The sequence below is a fragment of the Diceros bicornis genome, chromosome 20 (assembly GCF_020826845.1).
Source record: "Diceros bicornis minor isolate mBicDic1 chromosome 20, mDicBic1.mat.cur, whole genome shotgun sequence".
Classification (NCBI taxonomy): domain Eukaryota; kingdom Metazoa; phylum Chordata; class Mammalia; order Perissodactyla; family Rhinocerotidae; genus Diceros; species Diceros bicornis.
The window spans coordinates 11,260,396-11,284,826 of NC_080759.1; the positions used below are offsets into that span (position 1 = coordinate 11,260,396).

At 40.2% G+C, this 24,431-nt stretch overlaps 2 protein-coding genes across 6 annotated transcripts in view; one reads left to right on the forward strand and one right to left on the reverse strand.

The window, feature by feature from the left end:
* NLN (neurolysin) overlaps nucleotides 1-13,041 on the reverse strand; it is a 93,301-nt gene extending 80,260 nt beyond the window's left edge. Inside the window, exons 1-2 of one of the 2 annotated variants that reach the window (XM_058563963.1) lie at nucleotides 12,670-12,843; nucleotides 6,981-6,986 (exon numbers count right to left, since the gene is read on the reverse strand). In XM_058563963.1, coding sequence (XP_058419946.1) covers nucleotides 6,981-6,986; nucleotides 12,670-12,827 — 164 coding nt within the window. In that variant the 5' untranslated portion in view covers nucleotides 12,828-12,843. Of the gene's footprint in view, nucleotides 1-6,980; nucleotides 6,987-12,669; nucleotides 12,844-12,960 lie in introns of those variants that run through there. The other variant, XM_058563961.1, reaches the window with a different exon arrangement.
* Nucleotides 13,042-13,250: 209 nt separating this feature from the next.
* SGTB (small glutamine rich tetratricopeptide repeat co-chaperone beta) overlaps nucleotides 13,251-24,431 on the forward strand; it is a 39,838-nt gene continuing 28,657 nt past the window's right edge. The window contains exons 1-3 of one of the 4 annotated variants that reach the window (XM_058563972.1): nucleotides 13,251-13,417; nucleotides 14,570-14,691; nucleotides 22,819-22,922. In XM_058563972.1, coding sequence (XP_058419955.1) covers nucleotides 14,592-14,691; nucleotides 22,819-22,922 — 204 coding nt within the window. In that variant the 5' untranslated portion in view covers nucleotides 13,251-13,417; nucleotides 14,570-14,591. Of the gene's footprint in view, nucleotides 13,543-13,607; nucleotides 13,927-14,569; nucleotides 14,692-22,818; nucleotides 22,923-24,431 lie in introns of those variants that run through there. The other 3 variants (XM_058563970.1, XM_058563969.1, XM_058563971.1) reach the window with 3 other exon arrangements.

The following is a 24,431-nucleotide window of genomic DNA, read 5'->3' on the forward strand; positions in this document are numbered from 1 at the left end:
TAGCTGCTGCTTGGCCACTGCCAACCACCACCACCACTGCCATCAATAATAATAACTATGTCAAACATTTATATAGCAGACACTGTTCTAAGTGCTTTACATACATACACTAATGCATTTAGTCTTTCCAACAACACTGTGACATAGACTCTATTATTACTCCCATTTTTAGAGATGATGAAACTGAGGCACAGAGAGGTTAAATAACTTACCCAAGATCACACAGCTAGAAACGGCTAGTAACCCAGACAGTCTTGATCCAGAGTCAATGCTGTTAAACACTACACTATGTCACCAATCATACCAGTCACTTTGGCAGTTCTGCCATTCTCTTCAAGCTGCCCACAGCTACTAACATAATACCTCATCAGGGCCTGCTATTTTCTTTCTTTTTTTTTTTTTGTGAGGAAGATCAGCCCTGTGCTAACATCTGCCAATCCTTCTCTTTTTTTTGCTGAGAAAGACTGGCCCTGGGCTAACATCCGTGCCCATCTTCCTCCACTTTATGGGATGCTGCCACACATGGCTTGCCAAGCGGTGCGTCGGTGCGCGCCTGGGAGGCGAACCCCGGGCCGCCACAGCGGAGCGAGCGCACTTAACCACTTGCGCCACCAGGCCAGCCCCAGGCCCTGCTATTTTCTTTATTCTCTCCCGCCTTGTTGAGAGACATAATCATAAGGCATGGCCTATGTGGCTCTGTGTTGACCCAATTCTCCTGTTGGTCTAGCATTGCAACCTATAAAAGCCAACTGTCATTTACTTATTTGAGAAATAAATAAATCAACAGACTACGTGAGAAAGGAAAATAATGATAACACCTTGTATTTCTACAGTACATGTACATAGTAAATTTTACCTAGATGATAAAAATGATTTCAAATTCTTTGACCTCCTATATATCAAAAGGCTACTCTTTAAAGCAGAGAAGAGAGTTTCCTCACCAATAAAAGATAAAAGGCAGGTTTTTAAAAATTTCCTAACAAAGATAAAAGATGAATAATTACCAGCTTTAGGTCCTTTAGATTTGGAAGTCACATTGAAAGCAAAGGAAAGCACCTACTTGAATATATTATAAGGTCCTTTACTTACTTATGAGGTGCTTACTACGTCCACGCACAGTGCTAAGTGTTTTCCATGCCTTATCTCATTTAATCCTCACTCTATAGATGAAGAAACCAAGGCAGAGAAAGGTTGAGTTAATCACTCCAAAGCCACACAGCTAAGTAAGTGGCAGATCTGGGATGTGAACCAGGCAATTTTATTCCAGAGTTTGAAATCTTAACTATTTACTAAACTGCTTCTTTCAACCTAAAAATGTTATATTATTTTGTATAAGCCAAGCTGCTGGTAACCAATAGAATAACAGAATTTCAGAACTGGAGGTCACCTAGATTGATTCTACTGTCCACAGCAGCCCCGACAAGACTTGGTGGGAGGAGAGGGTGAGAGTAAGATGATGAACACATTTCTGCTTTGCATGGATATGAGTGACAGCTAGAGGATTCAGGAGGAGCAGCAGATTAGAATGTTCCTTTTTCTTTTTCAGGGGGAGGGTGGGGAGTTGGGGGAAATAGGAGCTTTACATGCATTCAATTTTAAACATACTGAGTTGTAACGCCAATAAGATATCCAAGCGAAGATGTGTAGTAGGCATTTGGAGCTCAGGAGAAAGTGAGCATAGGGCTAGTTGCTAAAGATAAAAGATAAATAAGGCCTCAAGAAACTTACTGGCTAGTATGACAGAGAAACACATTAGAATTAATTTAGCAAATACTTATTGATCACTTATATGTACCAGACACAGATAATGACAATATAGTGTTGTAAATGTAATTATAGTTACACACAAGATGTTATAGTTGGGTAGAGGAACAACACTCAACTCAGACTGGGGAGTCAGAGAAAGCTTCTTGGAGAGGGGGCATGAACAGGAATTATCCAGGAAAGGCTGGGGCTGGGGGAGAGAAGCATAAGAGCAAGACTGGAATAGTGAATAGAACTAGCAAAGGCCCATTTTCAATCACTGGCATAGAGTGTTCCAGGAGTTACACCAATTTGGAAGTTAAAAATGGAAATTAGAGAGAGATGAGGCTGGAGAGGTTGACAGGCAAGATTCCGTGGGGTTTTTTTACATCATGCTAGAGAGCTTAAACTTTTTATTGCAGGCAATGGGAAGCCCTGAGTGAGAAGGTGAGATTTATATTTTAGCTAGGCACTTTGGTAGCTGTGGGAAGTGCAGAAGGTCAATTTAAGAGGCAAAGGAGACCAGTTAGAAGGCTTCAATAATCTAGATGAACAATTAGATTTAAAAGTGGTAGCAGGAGTGGGAAAGAAAACAACGGATTCAAGAAATATTCGAGAGGTAAAATTGGCAGGACTTTAGGAAAGACAGGCTGTCGTAGCTTCCAGTTTAGGTGAGAGGATGGATGGTAATACTACTGATGAAACATAGCAAACCTACCACTGCAAATAGAAAATGCAAGAGCAAGATCAGGTTTGGGGAAATATTACTAGGTAAGTGTCAGACACGTTGATTTTTGAGTGCCTGTGAGATAAGCCAGGGTGTGGAAGTGTGGTGATGTGGCAATTGGATGTATGGACCTGAAGACTACAAGAGGGCTCTGGGTGGGAGACACAGACATCTTCAGATGTACAATTCTTAAACGGACTGGGAGATCTAAACAGAGTATGTAGATAGGCAGTGTGGGGGAGTCTGGAAAAGAAGGGAAAGGAAAAGGCAGCTTACTAGCTGGACTGAGGGAAGCAGGTTCCAGACAGGAGGGTGGGTGTGGAAGGGACTTCAGCATGTATGTGGGCTCAAAGAAAGGAGACAGAAAGAGGTTTACAGTAGAAGTTGAGAATAGAAACTTGAGAAAAACCAGCACTTGAGGGTTTTTCTCAGGAAAACTCTCAGGAAAAGGAAGCTTGAAAGAAATCTGAGGAATGCTCACAGAAGAGGAAAATGAGGAATTTCTCTCTCTGGAAGTCAAGAAAGAACGTGTGGCTAACAATGTAAATGTTACATGGAGACCAAGTAAAGCCAGGACTGGAAAGTATCCATTGGATTTGGCAGCTAACACTCAAGACTTAAAGTGTCACCTGATTAGTGACTCTTTCCTCTCTGTTCTTTGGCAGCCACATCAATCTGCTAATTCATACTGAACCTGGAAACAAGGCTGTAAGTTTTTCGTACGTGCTGCTCTTAACGTCATCCTGCTCTCATTTGTTTAGCTTAAATACAAGACTTCATATTGAATACTACTAGGAATCTCCTTATTAGAATGGTGATCTAGAGATCCTCTGGAACTTTAATTTTTCACCTTTACTCAGTTACCTTCAAATTTTTATCATCTATACCCTCCTCCAGTCACTGATAAAGCATTTGTGACTTTCAATATCCACATATAGTCAGTTCTTAATTATCCACATCCTTAGGACCACTTTTTTGTATCTTGAATGCAAGCGAGGAAATTATGTTACTATGTACCTACTTGGTATTCAGCACTGTGCTAGATGTTTTCACATACATTAGTTCCTGCAATCCTTACAAATTATGAGAGGTAGTTAATGTTACCTCTATTTTAGGGTTGAAGAAACTGAGGCTTAGTAAGTTTTACACAGGCATTTGAAACCAGGTCTGTCTCCAAAGCCATGTGGTTTGCACATTCCCTTTTTTGCTGTTGTTGTCTTTTTTCCAGCTTTACTGAGATATAATTCACAGACAGCATTATATAAATTTAAGGTGTAGTACATTCTCTGTCTTGGAGTCATTTCGTTAGTTTTTAGCATGATTGCCTTGGACACTCAACTTACTCAATGTGGCTATTTCTAAATTCTGGTAAGCAGTCTGTGGAGAAGAGAACATTCTCCCCTTATCTTTACATGTCCAAATCCTACCACCCTTCAAGGACCAATTATGACCTTGTCCCTTCCTTTTATCCTAGAAGTAATTCCTTCCCTTCCCTGAACTCCCATATCAATTTCTCTATTACTCTCTGTGGTACTTATCACCTTCTTGTATTCTAATTATTTATGTATGTGCTTTATCACCCTTACTAGGCTGCACTGCGCGGCCCTTTTAAGAAAAGTCAAAATAAAAAATAACCCCTAAAGGGCCGGCCCCACCGCTTAGTGGTTAAGGGCACGCGCTCTGCTGCTGGCGACCCGGGTTCGGATCCCGGGCGCACCGACGCACCGCTTCTCCGGCCATGCTGAGGCTGCGTCCCACATACAGCAACTAGAAGGATGTGCAGCTATGACATACAAATATCTACTGGGGCTTTGGGCGAAAAAAAGGAGGAGGATTGGCAAAAGATGTTAGCTCAGAGCTGGTATTCCTCAGCTAAAAGAGGAGGATTAGCATGGATGTTAGCTCATGGCTGATCTTTCTCAAAAAAAATAAAAATAAAAAAATAACCCCTAAAAAGCCTACTTCCGCATTTACTTCCGCTTCCCACTGCATATTACTCTACTCGGTAATTTTTTATTACACAACTAGGTCTAAATTAATACTTAGACATAGTGATTTCCCCTGGCAACATTTTTTTTTTTTTTTGCATAAGGAAATTCACAATGAGCTATTTCATATAGGATTCGAAATTTTTACTCTCTACTGAAAGTTATACCTGTCATTGTCAATATCAAAATGCCAAATCTAGGCCTATAGCCCTTAGATATCAGCAGTAAATGCTGAATTTTCAGTTATTATCACTGATGACATCTTTTCATCCATCCATTCAATAAATATATTTATTAAGCATCTACTATGTGAACAACACCATGCTAAGTGTTGGAGATACAGAAGTGAACAACAACAAAAAACAGGCTCCTGATCTCAGAAAACTTGTCAACTAAGTGGGGAAGACAGATACTATTAATAATAATGTGTGTGTTATGGAGAGACTTACAGTATTCAGAGGGACCACATTTAGTGGGAGTCAAGTAAGTTCACCCTAAGCAAGTGCAAGCTAAGCTGACATTGACAGCACCTATCACAATCTAACTACTTTAGAGATTTGTTTGATTACTCTCTGACTCCCTGAATAGTGTGAGGGCATCAACCCTGTGGGCAGGGAGAGTTTCTGTCTCCTCCACAGCTGTATCTCAGGGTTTAGCTCAGTGGCTGACAGATAAAATACACTCTAAATACGTTTGTTTGAATGGAAATCAAATGAAACATATCTAGAATACATAGAGTGCTTAAATTCAATATGAAAAAAATAACCCAATAGGAAAATTGACAAAAGACACCAACAAGCATAAAATACAAATGGCAGATATACATGAAAACATGCTCAAACTCATTAGTAAACACGGCAATACATACAGAAGCCAAGAGATACCATTTTACAACCATTGGATTGGCAAAAGGTCTGACAACACCAAGAGTTGCTGAGGATGGAGGCTCCATGGCTATTCACGAACACCATACAGGGAGAGGGAGTAAATTAGTATTACCACTTTAAAAGAGAATTGGACATCATTTGGTAAAGTTGAGAATATATACATCCTACAACCAGCAATTTTTTTCTTAGGTCTATATCCTTGTACATATGTATCAGGAGAAATTACAAGAATATTCATAGCAAAATATTGCTTATAATAGCAAATAACCAGGAACAACCCTAATACTCATTGACAAGAAAACGGATAATAAATTTTGGAATGGTCATACAATAAAAGATCTTACAACAGAACAAATGAACCACAGCCAAAGGAAACTAGTTTCATCAAAACCATGTGTTGTTTAGAGAAACATACATTTGTGGTAACATTACAAAGAAAAGCAAGAGGACAATAAATGTAAATTCAGGATAGTGGTTATCTCTCGGATGAGAAGGTATATGGTTGGAAAGGGGCACACAGAGACTTCAAAGGTACTAAACATTTCCTTTTAGATATATATATATCTTTTTTTTCATTCTATTAGCTATATATAATATATATGATACTTTTTTTTTTTTTTTTGCTGAGGAAGATTAGCCTTGAGCTAACATCTGTTGCCAATCTTCCTCTTTTTGCACGTAAGCCACCACCACAGCATGGCCACTGACAGACGAGTGGTGTAGGTCCATGCCTAGGAACCGACCCTGGCCGCTGAAATGGAGTGCGCTGAATTTAACCACTAGGCCACAAGGGCTGGCCCTATATATAATACTCTTTGCGTATAATATTTCATAATAACTTTTAAGATGAATGACAAGTATTAGCCAGGCTGTAGAAAGGTAGAGAAGAGAATGTTCTACATAAGGGATCACCATGCATTAGTTTAAGGCCAGGAGATGAGGACATGAACTCTGTAGCTGAAACACTGAGTTCACTAAGTGAGAGGAGAAGCTGGGAGTAGTGGTGGTGGTCAGACTGTGCAGGGATTTATAAACCAGATGAAAGAGTTTTAATTTTATCCTAAGGTTAACGGCAAACTAAAGAAGAATTTTAAACTGGAGGATGACACGTCACATTTGCATTTCACAAAGATCTCTCTTTTCATAAGGAAAGTATATTAGTAGGAGCAAAAATCGAGGCTGGGACTCATGACGAGGTTTTGGATTATAGTGGTATTACTGTGAATAGAGAAAAGGGAAAAAAATTGAAGACTTGGCAGTTGATGGAAAAGGTAGAGATAGAGAAAAAGGTCAGAAACAGCTCCCGATCTTTTGACTTGGGTAAATGGTGATGTTCACTGAGACAGAACAACGGCAAAAGAGCAGATTTATAAGGGAATATTGTAACTTTAGTTTAGGATAAGGTGATATTGAGATTAAACAATAACATAACAGGTGCTCAATAAATATTTGTAAAATGAAAAAGTGACTGAATATGACACCTCCAAAAGGAGCTGTCCAATTGGTAGTTGGAATCTAATATCATTCATCTATTTCTCTTCTCAATAAGTAATTTGTGTTTCTCTATGTTGTACCTTGGCAGACTATAGCCTCGTCTAGTCAAGGCTGGACTCCTATGCCACATGCCTTTCTAACCCAGAACTTGGGTTATGTACCCAATGAACATCAATTTCCTTGCCTCTCATATTTAACCTAGGTGCTTCTCCCCACGGAAGTTCTGTGCTTTGTCTTAACCAAAGAGGTAATTATATTTAAGTTTGAGAAAGTACTGGGATGTTTCTGCCCACAACCAGGGGTAAAGAACAATTAAAAAAAAAATCCTCCTTTACAACTTTTTCAAATACATTTTTACAAATAATCTCAAGTCTAGCCTTTGATACTTGTAACTTAAAACCTTTTATTAGTCACTTTTTTTTTCTAGTACCATTGTCCTAAAATTTGGAAGCTTAATCTACTGGATTTGGGGAGGTAATCTCAATTTCATTTAATTACAGTCAGATACATAAACATTGTTAAATTTATGAATAACTGCAATTTAATTTGTCTGATTTTCTAAGACTTCCCACATGAATATATTTTCACATCAGAAAACAAACAACTCTTTTGGTCTCTAGATCATAAGTCCTGAATTTTTGTTAAGGAATTATACTCACCAAATAAACCCTCAAAAAATGTAAGTAAATGCAAATTATAATAAGAAAAGTTTCCACTTATCAAATTGGTAAGGATAAAAAACATTAAAATGCTCAATGTTGGTAAAGGTGTAGGAAACTAGCATTTACATACTCTGCTGTTAAGAGTATAATTTGGTAGAAAGTTTTTGGAGGAGAATATGACAGTAAGTACCAAAGGCCTGAAAGATGTACATGCCCTTTATGTACAAATGCCACTGCTAAGAATTTATACTAAGGAAATAATTAAGGATTTGGAAAAGATTTAATAGCAGGAATGTTTATCTGAGCCCTGTTATCAGAGCATGAAGTTGGAAATAGTTGACATGTCCAAAAGTAGGGATTAATTAAATTATCATATATCCCCAATGGACTACATTGTAGCTGTCTATATTATGGAAGGACGTTTATATTCATAAAAATTATAATAAGTATGGCATAATCTCATATTGGTAAAAAAAATGTCTATACATAGAAAAGATTTTGGAAGCTGTTAACTGTTGGTTCTTCTGGAGGAGTGAATTGTGCATATTTTCTTTTGCTTGTCAATATTTTTTAAGTTGTCTATAATGAACATGCATTGCTGTCATAATTTTAAAAACCAAGCTTTTTTTTTTAATTGAAAGAGGAAACTAGGGCTATTACAGCCAAAATTTGGACTAAATACTGTTGAATCATCCTTCTCATTTGTTTTTTTGACCATGCTATTCATCTCTCACTCTGTAATATACATTAGATTTTGCTTGGCTCACATGCTGTGCAATCTGGCTGAGGTAAGAAGGGAAATTCTCCTGGTTTAACCGCTATGGCAACAAGAGTTGAAAGAAATCTTAGCTATCACTTAGTCTAGTCCTTTTCATTTTACAAAATAAGGAACTTGACAGAGATCAAGTGATTTACTTAAGGTCACAAGGTTAGTTGAACAGCAACTACAATCCAATCTCCAGACTCCAGGTCCACTTATTCCGAAGAAATTGGCATAATGCCCCCCCATCAATGATCCTGGCTGCCAAGCTGCCTTTGGAAAGCGGGTATAGCAGCTCTGTCAACAGGAAAACCCAAGACAAATCCTAAGTCAGTTAGACAAAAACCTGGTTACTTTAATAACAGTAAAATGAACTCTCAAGTATCAGAGAAAATGGGAAAAATACGTGAAGAGAGCACAGAGTGCCTTCCATGTTGTCTAGTATTGACTTCTTTTGGAGGATACAGATTTTGAAACAAAGATTCTGTGACTAAGTCACTCACAAGTGCCCCAGGTTAATGACTACTACTACTGTATATGTTGATTTACCATAATATATGCCCTTAAGTAACAAAATAGTTGATATATTTATGGTAGACTGCCAGCTTCTAGCAAGGTAATAATTATATGGCTTTACACATTTATTTTCTTCAATGCATAAACAAAGAATCTGAATAACACATATCAGTGATTCTCAAAATGTGGTCTGCAATCCTTGGGGGTGGTAGTATGGGGAGGGGTCCTTGAGACCATTTCAAGAAGTCTGTGAGGTTAAAAGTATTTCATAATAATACTAAGACATTATTTACCCTTTCCCTTGGTTGACATTTGCACTGATGGTGAAAAGCAATGGTAGATAAAATTGTTGGCACCTTAGAACAAACAAAGGTAGTAGCAGCAAATCGTCCTAGCAGTCAGTATATTCTTCATTGCCACACCCTCATGATGAAAATAATGTCAATTCCACTTTAGGATGTCCTTGATGATACAGTAAAAATTATTAATTTTATTAAATCTCAATCACTGAATATATATACGTAGCAAAGTGTCCATAACGCACTTGTGCTGCACTTCTGAGTACAATGGTTGTCCGGAGGATCTGGTTGTCCAAATCAAAAGCACTTGTGCAACTGACTGAACTGTGAGCTGAAATAGCTCCTTTTTTCATGAAACATCATTTGTACTTGAAAAAAACGACTGAAAAACTATGGTTATTCAGACTCAACTATTTGGCAGAAACTCTCTCAAAAATGCTACAAAATGAGCATGTCATTTCAAGAAAAACAACTGGTAGTATCTGTTACCAAAGATAAAATTTCAGCTTTCAAATGACAATTCAAATTTTGAAAAACTGTGGCTTCTATCTTGAGCTTGCCAGCTTCCTAATACTTGAAGACTTTTATGATGAGATGGATGATGATATTAAGGAATATGATTGTTTGATATTGTATAATGAAATGTGTCAAAATTAGGAAGATCTGTATAACACAGTGAACCAGGATTTTCCAAATGACCATTGTTTAATATTACAAGATCACGCATGGGTAAAAGATCCATTCAAAGTGTAAGACAAACCCATGAATTTAAATGTAACAAAGCAAGAAAAGTACATTGATACTTTCACATTCCACACTGCAACTAACCTTTAAAAAAGAAACACATGTCAAACTTTCATGCGCTATCAAAGAATATCCATGATTACCTTAAAAAAAAAAAGCTCTTAAAGGGGCCGGCCCAGTGGTGTAGTGGTTCAGTTAGTGCACTCTGCTTCGGTGGCCCGGGGTTCACGGGTTTGGATCCTGGGCACGGACCTACATACTGCTCATCAAGCCATGCTATGGCGGTGTCTTATATACAAAAGGGAGGCAGTTTGGCACAGATGTTAGCTCAGGGACAATCTTCCTCAAGCAAAAAAAAAAAGAGGAAGAGGGGCCGGCCTGGTGGCGCAAGCGGTTAAGTGCGTGCGCTCCGCTGCGGCGGCCCGGGGTTCGCTGGTTCGGATCCCGGGCGCGCACCGACGCACTGCTTGGCAAGCCATGCTGTGGCGGCGTCCCATATAAAGTGGAGGAAGATGGGCACAGATGTTAGCCCAGGGCCGTCTTCCTCAGCAAAAAAAGAGGAGGATTGGTGGATGTTAGCACAGGGCTGATCTCACACAAAAAAAAAAAAACAAAAAAAAGAGGAAGATTGGCAACAGATGTTAGCTCAGGGCCAATCTTCCTCACACACACACACACACACACACAAGCTGTTGAAATACTCCTCCTTTTCCAACTACATATGAGTGAGAGGTGAGATTTTCTTCATCTTAAATCAAAACAAAACACTGCAACAGATTAAATGCAGAAGCAGACGTAAGAATCCAGCTATCTTATATGAGGTCACACATTTGTTGTGCAAAAGTGCAAAACAATGTCACTCCTAGGAGTTCTTATAAAAAACCAAAAACAGAAAACAAGTGTTGGTAAAGATGTGGAGAAATTGGAATCCTTGTGCACTGCTGATGGGAATGTAAAATGTTACAGCTGCTGTGGAAAACAGTATGGTGGTTCCTCAAAAAATTAAATATTGAATTACCATATGATCCAGCAATTCTACTTCTAGGTATATATCCCCCAAAATTGAAAGCAGATACTCAAACAGATAGGTGCACACTAATGATCATGGTAGCACTATTCAAAAGAGCCAAAAGGTGGAAACAATCCAAATATCCATGGATGAATAAATGGACAAACAAAATGCAGTATATCCATACAATGGAATATTATTCAGCCCTAAAAAGGACGGAAATTCTAACACATGCTACAACATGGATAAATCTTAAAAACACTATGCTAAGTGAAATAAGCCAGTCACAAAAGAACAAATATTGCATGATTCTACTTGTATGAGGTACCTAAAATAGTCAAATTCATAGAGACAGAAGAAATAGTGGTTACCAGGGACTGGGAGAGGGGATAATGAGGAGTTATTATTATTATTACTTTTTTTTGTGAGGAAGATTGGCCCTGAGCTAGCATCTGTGCCAATCTTCCTCTATTTTGTATATGGGACACCGCCACAGCACAGCTTGACGAGTGGTGGGCAGGTCCGTGCCCGGTATCTGAACCTGTGAACCCCAGGCCCCTGAAGCGGAGCTCGCAAACTTATCCACTATGCTACCCAGGCAGCCCGAGGAGTTATTTTTTAATGTGTACAGAGTTTCAGTTTGGGGTGACGAAATTTCAAGTTCTGCAGATGGATAATGTGAATGTACTTAATGCCACTAAACTGTGCACTTAAAAATGATTAAAATGGTAAATTTTATATGTATATTTTACCACAATAAAAAAAAGCTGGAAAAAAATACATTGCCAGTCTTCTCACTAATTTTTTTGGAGGAGTTTGGAAAATAGTTATTTCATTAAAATGTTATTTATGCATGTAATGAGCTTATTACTGTTTTTAAAATAAACTAATACTTAAAAAATTTCCTAGTTTTCATTTCTAATATGGTAAATATGGAGAGAATAACCCCCATAACAGAAGGTCTTAGGTCCTCAGTAATTTTTGAGAGGTAAAGGGATCTTGAGACTAAAAAGTTTGAGAATTGCTGTCATATGAAATTTATTTTCTCTTCTCACATCTGCTTTATGTGAAGATCTTCCTTCATTGGTATAGCTTCATTTGACAGCTACACCACTTGCAGCCTGCAGACTAAAAGGACAGCCTCAAACATGGTCAAAATCATCACATTAACTCCTTATAATTACTATTGTCCCCAGATGCACCATAACCATAACGATTGAGCAACACAAAGCCCCACACAGATGCGCGGCAATGCACAATAGAAAACTGTTAGAAAGCTTAAACGCTGATACATTCCAAAGTGGTTTCATAAGTGTCTAGCAAGAAACACACATTTCCTTTTTTCTTTTGGAGCTTCATTCGGATTTACAATTCAAGGTTAGATTTGGGAATGGGGGTGGTGGCGGTACTGTTTCTGAAAACCACTCCTTCCAGGGCATCCGTGCAAAGAATTTAATTCTCTCCCCATCTTGCTACTGGTCTGTTGCAGAAGGGTGTGGTTAGGGAGCCAGGAAGCAATCCACAACAGCAGCTGAGCCTCCCAAAGCCGTGTCCAAGCAGTAATTTCCTCCATTTTGGGCCAAGTTAATTTGCCCCGGCAAGAGGCCGAATGTTTTATGCGGAGGAGGTAAATAAAAAGGAAGTTAGAAAGCACGGACGGAAATAAGCGGGAAACCCATAGCGGTTTCACCTTGTGTGGATGTTACACGATTTGTACGCTAATGATGTGCGTGAGGGGCAAATGAGAATTGTTACTCCCGAGTCTACAGCTGCGGCACTTTTAACGACAAGTCTGCAGCTCTGGATGGGGGCGAAAGTCGAATGATTTTCTTATCTGGACCATCTTTCTGCATTCCTTTTGGGTCGGGCCTGTGACCCGTCTCGCTGACTGCAGCTGAGGCAGCGCCAAACAAAGGGGAACGGATGCTCTCCCGAGGGAGCGGAGGAGGGAGAGGCGGCCCCAAGTCCCCGCGCCAGGTGTCCCTCAGGGCAGGCCATGCGGGCCGCGGGGAGGGCGGGTCCCAGGAGCGGCGCCGGGGCGCGGTCGGGAAAGCTGGGCCGGGCGACTGGCAGTACCGGGCAGAAGACCCCGCCGTGCCCCCGGCCAAGGTTAACCCGCGCACGGGGGTACCTGTGGAGGCCTCGCACAGCCGAGAGGCACCGGGCGATCATGGGAGCGCAGAGAGGCGGCGGCGGCGGCGGCGGGCGCGTCGCCCTCGCTTCGCGGGTGGGGGGGGCGCGGCGCCCGGGCGCCGCGAGGCGGCCTGGCGGAGGAGGCGACAGCGGCGGCCTGCCCGCGCCCTCCCACGTGCGGCAGCCCCACGCCGGCGCCCCCTTCAGCCCCGCCCCGGCCCGCGCGGCTGGCGCCGCCCCGGGGGCGGTGCCGGCGAGACCCAGGCGCCGCGAGCCAAGCGCACAGCCGGGTGGGCTGAGGGGCGGCGGCGGCGGCCAGGGAGCCGGGCAAGTTTGGGTGACCGTGGCAGTGCTGCGATCGGGAGCCAGGCTCCAGCCCTGAGGACCAGTGGGCGGTTGGACCGGCTTACGGACGCCCGCGGGCCCGCTGCCACCGTCTCGCGTCCTCCTGTCTGGTAAGGGGCTTCTGTCTGGAAAGGGTGCGTCTCCCGCCGCCCCAGACGGGGCCTGCACCGTGCACCCGCAACAATACCCGTCAGGGCCGAGGCGAGGCCCGGGCACCAAAAGGAGGGACAAGGAGGTCGGTGCTCTCTGGGGAGAAGGGGAGGGAGAAGCCTGGAGGAGGTTGGACATCTCCATGTCCTCTCCGCACGCCTTTTCCCCCCATTCTTTTTTCACCTTCTGCCCTGAGGCCTTATTTAGTACTTGCTACCCCATGGCCTAGGGGCTGGGCTCGCCTTTAAAATAAGCAAACAAATAATAAACATCCCAGCGGCGGGTACCACACCCTGGCTTTGATTTAGGGAACCTGAGGAGCAGATGGATGATGCGATGTAGTGGGAATAAGCCATTAATGCCGGCTGGCCCTGCGCCACTGTTTGGATGCGATAGTATTCCATGTGAATGAACAGGACCCGGCGCTTCCAGCTCCTCCACGAGAGCACGGCTACTGCAGAGAGCGCTGGTCGGTTTGTAGTATCCATCGACTTAGGCAGTGATTTCCTGACGTGTCTGTTGATTTAATAGAAATGCCATTTTTATTAAGAATGACACTCAGTGGTTGAACAACCTTTCATTAATATATTTCATCAAATAACTGTCTCAGCCTGCAAAAGTAGGTGGAGTGTAAATTATGCATACATTTTTTTAAAAATCTCATGAAATAGAGGAAGGTATTCAGCGTGGATCCGCTTCTGAGTCAGCAGTATGAAGTCTCCCTTAACTTAGTACTGAGGCCTTTTGGGGATTTCTGCATCTGTACCTCGATCCCTATCCTTATCTGTATTTGTACTATATATACTGTTAAGATAGAGTGAGATAGTCGGAGAGTTTAAGCTTATGTTGTTTTGTACATGTTTTGAGAAAATTTTTACTTTTGCAAGTTGTAACGTAATCTAATACTACTGGGTATAAATGAAAATATGTCATACATTACCATAACAATACTTGGTGCTCTCCGGACTCTTTAAAAAGAGAATGGAGTGAAGGTAATACAGGTTTTTGTTTTTGCTTTTTCCTTTTAATGTAATTTATAACTTGTTATTTATAACCTTCCTGACTGATGCTTTAAAATAACTTAATTCAGTGTTTTCCTTTTTCTTATCAAGGAAAAGTGTTTAAGCTTTTAAAATGTCATCTATCAAGCACCTAGTTTATGCAGTTATTCGTTTCTTACGAGAACAAAGTCAGATGGATGCTTACACTTCGGATGAACAAGAAAGTTTGGAAGGTAGGCACCTGTTCTTTATGTTCATTTGTGTTATAAAGACTAAAATAGCTATAAACCTGACTTTATGGTCTATTATAATAAAATCAGAAGATTTTGTTGATCTTTCAAAAAGAGAGACCTACCTGTAAGATTATCGTGTTTCCATTCTCTGAGGCTTGTTTTGTTTGTTTTAATTAACAAGATAAGAGGGCTATTGTTCATTTATTGAGCAACTATTATGTGTCAGAACTATGCTGTTCATATTGTAGGGAATTTTTTCTTCACAATGACTGTTAAGTTAGAATTATCCCCATTTAATAGATAAGAAAATGAAACTAGATAAAGTAACATAACACAGCTAATATGTGGCGAAGCTGAGATTTAAATCCTGGTTCTTACTCTGAAGGTGTTGTTGTCTCTTATTCCAATAGGAAAGCATCCAGTTTAGAATCAATATATAAAAATACCTTAGTCATTATAAAAGCACTATGTAAAAGTCTAATAATTATATCACTATTAAGCTCTGACAACTTCCTATTGGGGGACTTGAAATGAGAGGATTTCACCCTTGTTTTATGCATGCTTTAAATGTTAGACCCGATAATCTGTAGAGTTGAGCAGGACTTGGACGATCACATCGTGTGTTTCCTTGACACCATCTTTTCTGCCTCATGTTTATGCATTATAAAATTTAAATTCAGTATAACCATAACAAGATAGAATTCTGCAGATGGGCTTGTGGAGGTTCAATGAGCCTAGCTTCCTTGTGGCCTAAAGACTTAATTATTGCAATGGGACAGTGCATTTGGGGGGAATTTAATGAATAACAGTACAGTTCCCATCTTGAAGCTGTTTCTCCTATAAGGGGGACACATCTATTAATTTCAACAAGCACTTCCCTTGTGAATATGCTTTTTAGGGAGTGGGGATGAAAATTGGGCATTTGCTCTAAATCTGCTTGCAGTCTGGTGAGATGATGTCGTTCCAGGTGGCAGGGAGAGGAGCAGGTGACACACAGTTGGAGAACATTGCAATCAGTCCATTTAATATTAAGGTCTTTTGTCCTCCTTGATGGTTAGACTACGTGAAGATAAAGGTGACTGGTTATCTAAGGAAAATGTTGGTTATAGTTGCTCTATAGCAAACAGATAAATGCAATCATTTAATAAAAGATGTTTCTTTTCTAACCAAAGGCAGTCTAATACTTTTCAGGGCTAAAAAGAAAATTGAGAGTTTTTGAAAAACCAAGATGTTATGTCCTATTTTTAGGATTTTTAGAATACCAATTCAGCCAAAAATATGTGCCTTCAGCTGTTTGTTATATATGGCAGTCAGCAATGGTGCCTATTGTTTTTGACCAACCCCTATTTTTGACTCTGTGAGTCTAATTTAATTGACTATGAAATCGTGTGGAGATGTCTGCCCACCTTCTAGACGTTTAAAAAAGCCCTAGGAAAGGAGCCTAAGTTCTAGTCCCAGCTTTACCATCGTGGTGAAGCTGTGTGTATTATCAGCTTTAAGCCTTGTCGTCAGATTATGTCACCCACTCCTCCTAATTGTTGTCATCTACTGACATCTGCTTCGTGTTTTGACTATTGTGGCTCCTGCTCACTCTCGCTTTCTCTAGCAGTTCTCGTTGCCTTAATTCTTGGCAATGTCTAGAGATATTTTTGATTGTCACGACTGGTGGCTGATATTACTGGCATCTAGTGGGTAGAGGCAATGGATGCTGCTAAACATACTTCAGTGCACAGAATGGCCCCCAACAACAGAGAGGTATCTAGTCCAAAATGTCAGTACTGCTGAGGTTGAGAAACTCTTCCTTAGACCTGGTCATTACCCAAACTGCATTCCCTCCATAATCTCTATCTTAAACATTTCACTTCCTGACCACTACTGCCTGTCTTTCCAGCTGACTCCCTCTAGAATCCCTACCCCAACAATTCTTTGACCTTACCAATACCTTCAATATGTTGATCCCTTACCTTTTCCCATCCTTCTTCCTACCCATCTTAAATTCCATGGTTGATCACTATAATCATGCCCTTGTATATCTCTCCCTTTATTACAAACCCAACCTTGTTTAAATCCAGCTCTCGGACTACTCCGTGCCCATATCCATGTGACTATGTATAGATGGAGCAAAACACACAACTTTGCGGACTGGTCCCATTTTGAATTCATGACCACAAGCCTCAAGCAGACCTTTAATGCTGCCTGGCAATCACACTATCTGTTCTTAATTTTATTTATTTTTTCCCCCCAAAGCCCCAGTAGATAGTTGTATGTCATAGCTGCACATCCTTCTAGTTGCTGTATGTGGGACGCGGCCTCAGCATGGCCGGAGAAGCGGTGCGTTGGTGCGCGCCCGGGATCCAAACCTGGGCCGCCAGCAGTGGAGCACGTGCACCTAACCGCTAAGCCACGGGGCCGGCCCTCACACTATCTGTTCTAAGTTCATTCATATTTTTGCTCTCCTAGAACACTTTCTCATGTCTTCTCAAACCCCCAAACCTTCTCCCCCGTACTCATTTTTAGTTGATGACATTGCCTCCTGTTCCACCAAGAAAACTGAGGTAATAAGAAAACAACTTCCACAGACTCCTCTGGCCCCATCTACCCAGCCAGTAGCATCTTACCTACATACTCTGCCTGCCTGCCTGTCTAACTATTACCATGTACTATGGATTAACTATTTGTGTCCTCCCAAAATTCGTATGTTGAAACCTAATGCCCAATGTGATGGTATTAGGAGGTGGGGCACTCATGATTGGGATTTGTGCCGTTATAAAGAGACCCCAGAAAGCTCCCTCACTCCTTCCACCATGTGAGGACAACTAGAAGGTGCCGGCTGTGAACCAGAAAGCAGGTCCTTACCAGACATCAAATCTGCCAGTGCCTTGATCTTGGACTTGCCAGCCTCCAGAACTATGGAAAGATATTTCTACTGTTTATAAGCTACCCAGTCTGTGATATTCTCTTATAGCAGCCTGAACTGACAAAGATATCATAGATGAACTACCCATTGTCCTTTCTAAACGGAATCTTCTACTGGCATGCTTGATCCCATCCTGTCTCACCTCCAAGAGAGCACTCTAGTTATTCTGCCCTCCTTGTTTTACATCAGCAAATTTCCACTCTCTACTGATCATTTCCATCAGAATATAAACTTTCCATTATTTCTCTCTTCTTAAAAAAGCAAAAATAACAATTAATTACTGTTGCCATACTCCCCCCACAGCCCCCCGCACCGCCTACTTTTTTTGCCTCCCTTTTGCCAGAAAACTCTTTGAAAGAATTGTCTATACTTGCTTTCTCCATTTCCTCTCCTTCTATTCTTTCTTAAGCCCACTCCAGCTAGGCCTTTGCCTGCATCTCTCCACACATATTTTTCTCATCAAGGGTACCAGTGATTTCTGTGTTATTTAGTTCAATGGTCAGTTCTCAATCTTTATCTGACTTATTCGCTGCCATTGATAAAGTTAATGATCACTCCCTCCTCCCTCACCTCCTATATACTTTATTTCCGTGGCTTCCAGGATACCTCATAATCTCTTCGTTTTCTTCTTAGCTCATTGTTTGCTCCTTCTCTGTCTCCTTTGTTGGTTCCTCTTCATTCCCTGACCTGGAGTGCCCAGGGTCCAGTGCTTGATCTTCTTCTCTGCATTATCGACACTCACTCTTTTGGTGATATCATTCAGCTTCTTGGCCTTAAATATCCTTTATTTATATGTGGATATTTGTCAAATGTATACCCTCAGCCCAGACCTTTCTTCTGAGCTCCAGACTTCTATATCCTACCATCTAGCCTACTAGATATCTCCACTTGTATGTCTAATAGGCATCTCAGATTGAACATTTCCAAGACTGAACTCCTAATCTTCCCACCCAAAATCTGTTCTACCCACAACTTCCCTATCTCAGTCGATGGCAACTCCATTTTTTCAGTTGCTCAGGCCAAAAACTTTGGCGTCATTCTGGACTCTTTCTCTCAGACTCTGTATCTAATCATTCAATAAAGTCTGTTGGCTGTAATTTCAAAATATGTCCAGAGTCTGACCTCTTCTTCCCACCTCCACTGATATCACCCCTGGACAGAACTAAGTATTTCTCATGTGTTTTCCTGTGATAGCTGCTAACTGGTCTCTCTGCTTCTATTGTTGCCACTTCATTGACTATTCTCAACACAGAGGCCTGTGATCTTTTAAAAGAGTAGGTCAGATTCTCTCATTTCTTCACTCAGAATTTTGCAGTGACTCTTCATGTTACTTAGTTGTTGTTTAAAGGATCTATATAATTTGGACTGCTGTGATGAATGTTCAAGACTCTTCCCCTTTCTCATTTGACTTTAGCAAATTAGCTTCCTCACTGTGAATGCACCAAATCCTCTTTCCCAAGGGCTTTTGTTCTAGTTGTTTTTTCTGCCTGGAATGTTCTTCCCCTAGATAATGGTAATACCTCCATCTCCTTCAAGTCTTTGTCAAATCTCTTTTCTGAATGAAACTTACCCTGAGCACTCTGTTAAATCTGCATCCTGCTTCCCACATGCCCATCCTCTTCGCCTTGTCCTACATTTATTATTTATTGTTTATGGTCTACCTCCCCTTCCTCCACTAGAATGTCAGTCCCAAGAGTTCAGGGATATTTTCTGTTTTATTCACTGATATATCCAAAGCATTTAGAAAAGTGACTGACACATGGTAGGTTCTCAATAAATATTTGTTGAATTGAATTGATGAGTCAAATAAGTGATCCTGGGCGTATCACTTAGTTGATCTGTATCTTAATTTCTAAATTTATTAGGTGGAGCTGTCTGCTCCCTCACCATCTAATAGATTTGTCAAGAGAATCGGAATCATTGATGGCAGGTACATAGCATACAGAAGCTTTTGAATAAAGTGCTACACACATGGGATATGGTATTATTGACTAAAATTCTTCACTTGTCCTTCTCCTCATCAGTACCAAACAGACTATTATTGTTTGGTGTTAAAGTGGAACAATAATTGTATATAGTATTTCTTTAGATTTTTGTGATTTATTCCTGAATGTAACCTCCTAAAAGAAGGATCAAATGTAATAATCCCTGTTTCATAAATGAGAATCTTGAGGTAAAAGTAAGATAAATTATTGTACCTAGGTTACTGATTTTTTGGGGGGAGAGGGGGCTGGATTGATAGCGATAATGAGATAGTTCTGAGTTCCAAGGCTGTGGCGGCTTTGTTCACTAAACCATGTGTTTCTCTAAATATGTGTTAGTGTTGAACACTAAACATTTTGGCAACTAGGTTTACTTCTCAAAACAATTGTGTTTACTTATGAAGAATCTAAAATAGTCAAATTCATAGAAGCAGAGAGTAGAATGGTGGTTGCCAGGGGCTGGGGTAAGAAGAAATGGGGAGGTGATGGTCCAAGAGTACAAAGTTGCAGTTAGGCAAGATGAATAACTTCTGGAGACCTACTCTGCAGCATAGTGCCTATAGCTAACAATACCCTATTGTATGCTTAAAATTTGGTAAGAGGGTAGATCTTATGTTAAGTGTTCTTCACACACACACACACACACACACACACACACACACACACACACATAAAGGGGGCAAGAGGAAACTTTGGGAGGTGATGGATATGTCTATGACCTTGATGGTGGTAATGGCTTCATGGGTGTATTCTTATCCCCAAACTCATTGAGTTGTATACATTAATTAAATAACGTACAGCTTTTTATATGTCAATCATACTTCAGTAAAGTGGTTAAAAAAAAAAAACAAAAAACTCCAAACAATTGTGTTTAAAACAAAACAAAACAGCTACCTCCTTTAGTGATACTTAACTGAGCTTAGTATGTGCCAAATCTGTGTTCTAAGGTGAGTGGCAGCAGAGATGAAGGAGCTGGACTGGACTGCCTCAACAAGAGAGAGCAGAAAAATCCCTCAGAGTCACTACACGGACTTTTCACTTGTCAGTGTTTAGCTCTGAAGTGCCATACTCTGGTTTTTGTTAAGGGCTTGGTTGGGTTCTATCCATCTTTCACGTGGTTGTGAATTAATGTTTTGTGGGGGAGAAGTGCTCTCTTCCACACATTTTATTGTTTTTTTCCCCTCTAAAATTAAACTGTTACCTCCACTGTAAACAAAGAAGTAGATTAAATTTATTGAACATCTACTATTTGCCAGACTCTGTTAAAGTCAAAGATGAGTAAGATGTAGGCCTTATCCTCAAGGAGACAGTCTAAGATGGGAGACAGACATTTAAGTGCATATAATATAGTATGATAAGTACAGTAATAGAAATATGTACCCGCTACATGGCCCAGTAAAGGAAATGACAAATCTGATCAGGGAGGAAAGATGTTGATCAAGAATAAATATATACACACACATACACACATATACTTATTGTTGTTGTTGTTGTTATTATTATTATTTTAATTAACTGTCTTCATGGCACTGAGAGCCTATTTCCTTGTGGCCCAACATTTTTAGTGCAAGTACAACCAAAGGGCAAGAACAACTGCTTGGCAGGAATAGAAAGGAAGAGGAGGAGGGATGGGTACATAGCGCAGTATCTTCCATCTAAAAGACACTTAGATTTCTTGTAGTTGGTAACTTAGTTGCTTATTCAGTCTCTTTTCTAAGGAGAATTGTTCTGTGGATAGTGAAAGTAACAGTTTCTTTTATGACAGAGGTAATTTTCTGAGGACCACAGTTAATACATAATGTATCTTTTAAAAGTCAAAGAAATGTAAGTGAATCTGTAATAGTCAGACAGAGAAAGATAAATACCATATGATCTCTCTCATATGTGGAGTCTAAAAAATAAAAATAAAAAAATAACCAGGCTCAGAAACAGAGAACAGATTGGTGGTTGCTGGAGGCGGGGGTGGGAGGTGAGAGAAATAGGGGAACTGTTTTTGTTTTTAGTTTAAATTAATTGAAAAAAAAAGTCATACACAAATGTAAGAGTATCTATTCCACACTGTCTGGAAGTACACTGGACGTTTTGGCTACGTTCTCAGCTTGTTGAGCCAGGAGAGAATTGCTTTTCAAAGGAGAGCACTCTCAGGATAAGACTCTGCCTCCATTCCTCTCAGGGGCTACTTGTAGAAAGGACAGGATATGCTTTCTTCACGTGATTGCTCTAGTTTAGACTCCTTGTTTGTTTAGACCATTCAAGTGGAACCCACCTAGTTTTCTGCTTCCACTGTCTCCTTCAGCTTCCCTCTCTAATCCATTCTTAACATTCCTACTGGACTTTTAGTTCTAAACACATATCTAGCTATTACTCTCCACTAAATTCTTTAATGGCTCTCCATTTGCCCATAGCATGAAGTCCACATCCTTTAAAATATTATTTATGGTGACTTGTCATCCAACCACAGACTTCCTTTCTAGCGTAATCTCCCACCATGTCTTTCCACGCAGTCCGTACCTTAGCCATACCAGTTATCTTGTCATACACCAAATGTAGATGAGGCACCAGTCACCAGTAAAATGCTATGTATTTTACATACTGTGTTTATCTGCCTCCTTCTATTAAATGGATAGTGATTTTTGTCTGTTAGGTTAACTGCTGTATCTCTCCCACTTTCGAATAACACCTTGCACATAGTAGGTGCTTAATAAATTTGCATGTATGAGTGACTTTTTTAAAGCCAACCTATCTGCACATAAATAAGTATACCAATATTAATATTTAGTGCTTCCCTATGTGCCAGAGACTGTTTCTCTTACTATTTATAATCAGGTTGAGAATTCTATTTCTCACATTAAAAAAAAAAAAATTTTTTTTTTTTTTAGTTTTATTCAAGGCATTAATTGACATTGATGGTTAATCAGATATTGATAGAGGAGAGTAAGTTGTTGTTAATGCTTCAACAAGAATATGATGTAATACATATATTGAGAAATTATATTCTAGGTAACATTTTTATGTAAGTGAGGAATAAGAAATCAAGTTGTCTTCCCTTAATAGCTGATCTATAAACAGAAATCTCTGTGCAGCTGAGCCATTTAGTTTTCCTTATGTTCTGTGATCATAAATGCTGAATTACCACAGATTGCAGAGTGCAGATTTCTACCAGAAAAAAAGGTTGTTTCTTTTTTTAGGTTGCTAATTTTTTTTTTCACTATCAAAATTTGTTTCAAGTTGCAATTCAGTGCTTGGAGACAGTTTTTAAAATCAGCCCAGAAGATACACATCTCGCAGTTTCACAGCCTTTGATAGAAATGTTCACAAATTCGTTCTGTAAGGTAAGTTGTCATTGTTTTCTCATTAGTATCTGAGTTAAGTATGACTACAATATTCTGTTGGACTGTTAGTATTTGAGGGGCCAGGCCTACAAGTAACTAACTTCTTTATGGGTCTAAGACAGTCCACACAGATACAATTTGGGACCATAATATAACTCTTTTAATGTGTTTTAGATTTTCATATTAGTAGCTATTCTCATCCTCTCACCTTCTTTTATATTTAATGACAGTCTTAGTTGACTTTTTAAGTCCTTTACAGTAACTGAGTATTTTTAGATTTCTGACATCTGAATTGACATTCCCCTAAAATGTGGATTACAAGTTAAAAATAAAAGTTTTAAGGTTTAGGAAGCAACCATGTAGAAATAGATTCATCAGGAATTAAGTCATCATTTTGAAGCATATTTCATGAATTTGGCCACTGATGGGGCTCTTTAAAACAGGGAAAGTTTCAAGGTCAATGTGCAAAAGGAAGACTGAAACCCAGGTTTTCTGATCCCTGCTCCTGAGCACTGTTTACATGGCCTCTGGTTTCTGGCCTTTTCAGGAAATATGGACTGTAAGATTGTCTGAAAAATTTTAAGGTTAGTGAGATTAGGGCCCCAGGATGACCTCCTATGTATGTTTTCGTTACATTTTGGTGCCTCATGAACTCCATTTGTTATTCTAGCTCTGTATTCAAGCTTCAGTACAGAATGAGGAACTCAGGAGAGAGACTGAAACATGTAGCGTATGTGTACTTCAGCCTGGCACTGACATTGCTGAGAATACCACATTGACTGTTTCTAGAACTTGTTGGGAAGAGGTCCTTAGAGTTGCAGTGAAGATGGTAATTTGGCAGTAAACTGCTCCTCTTTTTATACTGGGAGAACGAAGAGTACAGTTATACATTAATTCATCGAACAGATAAATTCTAATTATATGACAAGATGTAAAGAGATAATGGCATGTCTCTGTGTTCTTCATCAGGAAATTCCCCTTTTCTTCTCTTTGCTGTGGTTCTTCCATTGTCTGGGCTGGTGGCCTCCTTAGGGAGCCCCATTTCAGTGGCTGGGTATGGCTATGGCTGAAGCCAGCCTTCTTTACTCCTAGATGCCCGAGAGGCCTCTGCGTGGGACAGCACTTGGACTCACTCACTCTGTAGTTCCTGTTGCCACTGATGTAGCGCGGAAGAGATCAGAACCTTTTTTTTTTTTTTTACCTCCCAGGAAGCTGAAATTGACTTTCATACTCTGTTTATTTATTTGTTTATGTATTGCTGAGGAAGATTCACCCTGAGCTAACATCTGCATCCAATCTTCCTCTTTTTGTATGTGAGCTGCCACCACTGCATGACCACTGACAGACAAGTGGTGTAGGTCCGCACCTGGGAGCCAAACCCGGGCCACCGAAGTGGAGCACACCAAACTTAACCACTAAGCTGCTGGGGCTGGTCCTCATACTCTGTTTAACCAGAGCTCTTTTTCTTCTTTTGCTATTTATCTCTGATTGTATTTAATTGTAAAAATT